Genomic DNA, 6,705 nt, shown 5'->3' with positions numbered 1-6,705 from the left:
AAGGAATGAGGAACTTCCTTTGTCATTTCTACAGCTGAGGAGGTATAGCCATTGGGCTCTCACCCCTGCCTTGAACTAAAACAGTCCCAAGTTTCTGTTTTCTTTGGTACCATTCTGTGGAAATTTTCATTTTGAAAGGGAGTTCCATGGCTAAAAATCAACCCCTTGTTGCCCCCTAACACATACCTGTGAATCCCCTTGCCAACCTAGACATTTTTTGCAGATGGGCTCTTGTCCCTGTCCCTTAGTGTAGGGTTTTGGGTAATGTTTCAGCAGGGATCTCTCTGGGTTATGCATACTATAGTAGGACCTTTATTACTTTGAATTCAGCCAGTAAACCTGGGTCAGGATGGCATTAGTGTGTGGCTGCTCTTAATTCCCTTAGCACATGTGGGGGTCTTTGCCATGCTTAGCACTTAGTTAATATTTCTGTTGTAAAATCATCTGGACGTGTGCTGTCCAGTACAGTAGTCATTAGCACATGTGACTATTTAATATGAAATTAAAAACACTTTTCTAGCCCTAGTCCCATTACACACGCACAGTAGCCACATGTGGTTAGGTGGCATCCAAAGCGATTAGCCCAGATTATACGTTTCCATTGTCCCAGAAAGTTCTGTTGGATTGCATCAACCTGCACACCAGCTGTGTCCACTAGACTGTTACATTCAGGTATCAATAACATTATGTACCCTCAGAACCTGGCATAGTACCGGACACATCTTAGGTGATAGTTTTAAACAGTATACCTCATTTCAGAGATCTGCTTATGTTGTTGTGTCCTGTCAAGTGGATTCTGACTCATAGTGACCCTACAGGACAGAGAGAACTACCCCATAGGGTTTCCTAGGTTGAAATCTTTATGGGAGCTGATCGCCAGGTTTTTTCTTCCAAGGAGCAGCTGGTGTGTTCAAACCACCAACATTTGGGTTAGCAGCTGCATGCTTAACCACTGTGCCACCAGGGCTTCTTGACCTGATACTATTTCCAAGTTGGAGATTGATGTAAACTGTTGATACCACTCTCAGGATAGGGTTAGGTCTTGCCATTGTCAAGAAGGAAAGTCCACAATCTCTTACATGTTAATCATGTTTGGTGGGGAGGGAAGCCTCCATTACTTTTCCTCCTTCCTTCCCCTTCCTTAGTTTGGTATTTCTTAATCTGGCTAAAGTCTTTGCCCATTCCTCCCCTTTAGCCACCCAGTGCAATCACTCACTGTTGTTCATGGACCATTTGTTACTTCGGGGTCTTGCTAATGCTATCCCCATTTCCTACCAGCTACATGTCAAAATCCAATTCAAGAACTAAAAGGCCACCTCCACAATTCTTTCCTTACTCCCCTTGGCCCTGTGAACTCCCATGGCCCTCATTAATCTTGGTATCGTCTTGTGTCGTCTGGATCCATCTTACCTCCCACACCAGATGGGCTTTATTGAGGGTGTAGGTGTAAATTTTAAAATGTCAACAAAGTCATTGTCATTCCCCAGACCAAGAGGTGACTGGACAATATGAGAAAAGTGATGCTATGTGACTTCTAAGGCTAGGTCGTAAAAGGCAATGCAGCTCATGTCTGGTTTGCTAGATTACACCTGCTGGTGACACCGAGCCACCATGTAAAAAGCTTTACTGCCCTCAAGTCGCCATGCTGTGAGGAAGCCCAAACTGGCTTGCGTGGAGACCAAATGGAGAGGCTGAGAAACTACATGCAGAGAAAGAGTTCTGGCCAGTCCCTAGGTACTGTAGCCTCCTGCTGTGCCAGCTCCAGCCACTGTCTAACTGCAAGTGCATGAGACACCCTGAGCCAGAACTGCCAGTGGCCTTTCCCAAATTCCTGACCCACGGAACTGTTTTTTAAGCCTTTTTAAGTTTTCAGGTTTTCAGTCACCTCATATGCATGTGAAAACTGGCCAATGAATAAGGAAGACTGAAGAAGAATTGACGCCTTTGAATTATGGTGTTGGTGAAAAATATTGAATATACCATGGACTGCCAAAAGAATGAACAAATCTGTCTTGGAAGAAGTACAGCCAGAATGCTCATTAGAAGCAAGGATGGTGAGAGTATGTCTCACATACTTTGGACATGTTATCAGGAGGGGTAAGTCCCTGGAGAAGGACATCATGCTTGGTAGAGGGTCAGCAAAAAAAAGAAAGACCCTCAATGAGATTGATTGACACGGTGGCTGCAGCAATGGGCTCAAGCACAACGATTGTGAGGATGGCATAGGTGTTTTGTTCTGTTGTACATAGGGTCACTATGAGTTGGAACCGACTCGATGGCACCTAACAAGTTTTGAGGTACTATGTTACATAGCAATCATAACTTCAGACTGTCTCTTACATCTAGCAATCGTAACTTCAGATTGTCTCTCACACCTGTATTACCCACGAGGCTTTATAAAAAGGGGGAGTTGGCCCCAGGGACTGCGTGTGGCTCAACATTGAGTTTCAAACCTCTTTTTGAGGCCACTTTGCTATTCATGGAACCCTGGTGGCACAATGGCTAAGCTTGGCTGCTAACCAAAAGGTCAGCAGTTCAGATCCACCAGCCGCTCCTTGGAAACCCTATGAGGCAGTTCTACTCTGTCCTATAGGGTCGCTGTGAGTCAGAATCGACTTGACACCAACGAGTACTAGTATGGGTTTTCTATTCATGTCAAATTTTAAGTGTTCTATAACAATGCTTTCTGCTTACTAATCATAGTTCTTTTTCATTAAGAAATCAATGCTATTAGGTACCTTTAAAGAAATTATGTAACCTTCAAAAGGTAAGCAACATACAATATAAATCTCTTCTGGGAACAGAAATGCTTTTTATAGAGGAAGTTAGGAGCAAAACAAAATATGACTGTTAGAATTTCCACGAAGAAATGTATTTATTTTTTCTTTAGAATTTGGCTCAAAACTTTAACAAATTTACATTAAAATAAATTAAGATTTTAACTTAATGTGATTATTTAATTATATGTAATAATTTATGTCAGGATATATTGGCCTATCCATGAACTTAATAAAAACTAAGATTTGCTTTTTGATTCAGTTCAGTCCTTTCAGTATTTGGTATGAAACTTGGTAGCAAAGCAGTTGTTTGGTGTACAGAGCAGTTGCAGATTTCACCAAGGAATGACTGATTCGCCTTCACAGTACACCATCTTGTCGGAGACACTGATGGCTGAGCAGACTAGCTTCCTTCACAGGAGTCATCATGGAATGTTTCAACAATAACCAGGAGATTATTTAAGGGCTGGCAGAGGTCTAGGAATCAGCCAACCTATTTTTCACATTGACCCACCAGGAAGGAAGGCAGTTCAAATGTGATCTTGAGTCCTTCAATTTATTTTATATGTTAACACTGAAACAATATGTTGTAGAAATTCTCAGGTTTTCCTAAAATGAAAAGAAAAGATCTGAAAAACATATGCATATGCTTTTTTAGATAACCTAAAAGTACCCGTAAGAACCTGTCACATTCCTAGACCAAATACTGTGCTGGCAAAATTTCCATAGCAGAGAGGAATATTTGATTAAATTCACAGCTGAGAGGGTCAAGGATACATCAAGTTATTTGCAAGTCAGATGTTCTTATTAAAGCTTTTGGTAGCCTGGAGTAAATTAGGGTATATTTTCATTTTGAAAGTGTTTTTTGAAAATGAGAGCTTGGGTGATTTCGCAGAAAAAGCACAGACGGACGTGGGAGTCAAATCCGGTTTCTCTCACTAGCCCCATAGCTATAGGCACATCACTTAAACACATTAAGCCTTAGTTTTTGTCTCTAAAATCAGAATTACGATATCTACCTCCTGGGTTGTGAGACTTCAGGATATTTATGAAGCACCTAGTTCAGAGCCTACCACACAGTAGGCACTTGATAAATGGTTGCTTTTAGTATTTCTTCCAGGTTGCAACTGATAACAAGAATTTCCTTGCCTTGGCCTTTGTATTTTGACACCAATGAAAGCACAGTCTTATTTAGCCAGAATTCAAATCTACAGATCTGGACACTATCATAACACATACAAACACTGCCCTAATAGACAGTCTAGGGTTATTTTCAACATAATATGAAAAGCTATCGGAGGGAGGAGTATGTGTGGCAAAGATCCTTTTGGGACAGTTAATCTCCTTTCGAGGGTTTAAGTCCCAGTGGCTTTCCAGCTGTCCCTAAGAAGATAAGGACAAGGTCACCAAGGGCACTGTAATTCATATCCCTGGTCTAAAGTCTATTCTGCTGGAATAATAACAAAATAACATCTTCCAACAAATAATATTTGGGGTGACAGATATATCTAATGTCTTGATTATGGTGATGGCTTCACATGCGTGTACATATGCCAAAACTTATACAGTCGGCCCTCCATATCCACAAGTTCCACATCCATGAATTCAAACAACTGCAGATAGAAAATATTCAGAAAAAAAAGTTCCAAAAAGCAAAAACACTTGAATTTGCCGCACACTGAACACTATGCTGAATCCACGCGAATGAAGTGATGCGTAGGCATACCCTGCTGTAGCCTCCATTTCACATATCCTCAGTCTCTCTCCAGCATTTGTTTGAGCATTGTTTGCCTCGTGTCTCATTTGTTCACTACTTGTGTGCACCCTTTGTTTCTGTGAAAAAATGGCTCCTAAAAAGCAATTAAGTGGTCAAAGCAATCCTTCAAAGGCTAAGAGGAAGCATAAAGTGCTATCTCTTGACGAGCTAATAGAAATCTTAGCTCTTTTGAAAAGTGGCATGTTGCTTGCCGAAGCAGGCCATAAGGTCGGTAAGAACAAATCAAGTGTTTGCACAATAAAGCACACAAAGGAGCTGAAATTCATGGAAGTGTTAGTGCTGCCCCTACAATGGCAAAATGGTCTTTCTGCTTGCAAAGACTGAGAAACCATGAAGCATGTGGCTAGAGGACATGTCACAGAAGCATATCCCTGTTGATGGCAAAACTATGTGTGAAGAAGCACTTAGCCTCTGAGTACTACTGTGAGTGGGTTAAGGAGGGCAAGAGGAAGGAGTTTCAGGCTAGTAAGGGATGGCTAGCTAGCTCTGTAAAGCGCTACAACCTCAAGAACTTCAAGATCATGGGCAAATCGGCATTGGCTGATGACCACGCAGCATCAGCGTTCCCAGAATAGCTCAAGAAACTCATAGAAAATAAAGGCTCCCTTCCAAAGCAAGCCTTCAACTGTGAGGAAACAACTATTTACACAGCATTTACATGGCATTAGGTATTATAAGTAATCTAGAGATGATTTTCAGTATACAGAAGGATGTGTGCAGGTTATATGCAAACACTATGCCATTTTATGTAAGAGACTGGAGCATCCGAGGATTTTGGTATCCGAGGGGGTCCTGGAACCAATCCCCTGTGGATACCAAGGGATGACTCTACTGTACACTTTAAAAATAGCTCAGTAAAGCTTTTTTTTTTAAAATTATTCGAGGGTTTCACAGTGAGATTTCCTTCTGTTCCCTGACTAGATAGATCTCTATCTGTGAACTGGGTTTGGAGTCAGAAGAGGAAGAATTATTAATCCAAACTCCCACCCCAAGCAAGGCCTGGTATATCAAGTAAGCATTTATATAGTAGCTCTTTTTGGCACAGAGAATTGTGACCGGTACTTACAGGGTTGGAACTGAAATGACCCCTATTAGGAAAAAGAGCAGCATCTACAAAAGGGGGGTTGGGAAAGGTGACTTCGGAAGAGAAGACAAAAAACAAAAATGCTTATTTCTCTTCCAAAGTCATCTGCTTTTTTAAAAAAATGCTAATCAAAAAGACAACAACTTGATTTCACTGTATAGTTCTGGAGGCTCGGCCCATGTCCACCCCGGGAGGCCTAGTAGATCCTGCGAGTTGTGTAGTCCAGGACCATGCTGGCAGCACCGAGCAGGGCCGGATCCATCAAATCCGAAACCACCACGTCCACGTCCTGAACTGAGGGCAAGGCTTGCTGGCGGATGACATCTTTGACAATGTGGATATAGTGATTGGCCAGGACTCCAGAGAGGATCACAAGGGAAGGATTCATTGTGTGCAGGATGTTCACAACTCCAAGACCCAAAGCTGTCCCAGCTACAGGAAAAGAAAAAAAAAGTTTAGGAGAGAGGCCAAATCAAAACCACCAAAGAGAAAGGTGAGCCAGCAGCCAGGTATGGTTTAAGTACATTCATAGTTGGTAATGGGAAACAGTATTTAAAGCTTAATATGTGAAAATGATCATGTTATACTCTGAAGTGAAAGAATCAGGGTATAAAATTATATATACTATTCCACATGATCTCAACTATGTAAAAAAAATGAATAGAAAGACTAGAAGGTAATGTTAACAGTGGATATCCTTGAGTAGTAGGACTTTTTCTTACTACTCTATTTCTCTAAATTTCCTATAAAATGAACAAATGTTGTTTTCATAGTTGTAAAACAAAACATGGAGCCCTGGTGGTGCAGAGGTTAAGAGTTCAGCTGCTAACCAAAAGGTCGGCAGTTCAAATCCACCAGCTGCTCCTTTGAAACCCTAGGGGGCAGTTCTGCTGCGTCCTATATGGTTGCTATGAGTCAGAATCAGTTAACTCGATGGCAACAGGTTTGGTTTTCATTTAAAACAAACCAAACCTGTTTAAAAAGGCAGTGCTGCCAAATACATGAATGTAATTCCCTTTTTCTTTCTCAGTAAGTAGGAAAAATACCTCTGACCAGACATGCCAGAG

The 6,705-nt window shown here is 41.5% G+C and overlaps 1 protein-coding gene across 6 annotated transcripts in view; it reads right to left on the bottom strand.

The window, feature by feature from the left end:
- Positions 1-2,861: 2,861 nt before the first annotated feature.
- The window catches only part of GNE (glucosamine (UDP-N-acetyl)-2-epimerase/N-acetylmannosamine kinase), a 43,469-nt gene continuing 39,625 nt past the window's right edge, over positions 2,862-6,705 (bottom strand). For all 6 annotated transcript variants that reach the window (XM_023727514.1, XM_023727515.1, XM_023727513.1 and 3 more), the window contains one exon: positions 2,862-6,070. In XM_023727514.1, the coding sequence (XP_023583282.1) occupies positions 5,835-6,070 (236 nt within the window). In that variant the 3' untranslated portion in view covers positions 2,862-5,834. The remainder of the gene's footprint in view (positions 6,071-6,705) is intronic.

The sequence above is a fragment of the Trichechus manatus genome, unplaced genomic scaffold, assembly GCF_000243295.1.
Source record: "Trichechus manatus latirostris isolate Lorelei unplaced genomic scaffold, TriManLat1.0 scaffold00016, whole genome shotgun sequence".
Classification (NCBI taxonomy): domain Eukaryota; kingdom Metazoa; phylum Chordata; class Mammalia; order Sirenia; family Trichechidae; genus Trichechus; species Trichechus manatus.
Note: the sequence above shows the minus strand (reverse complement) of the source record. Positions and strands in the feature narration are given on the sequence as shown.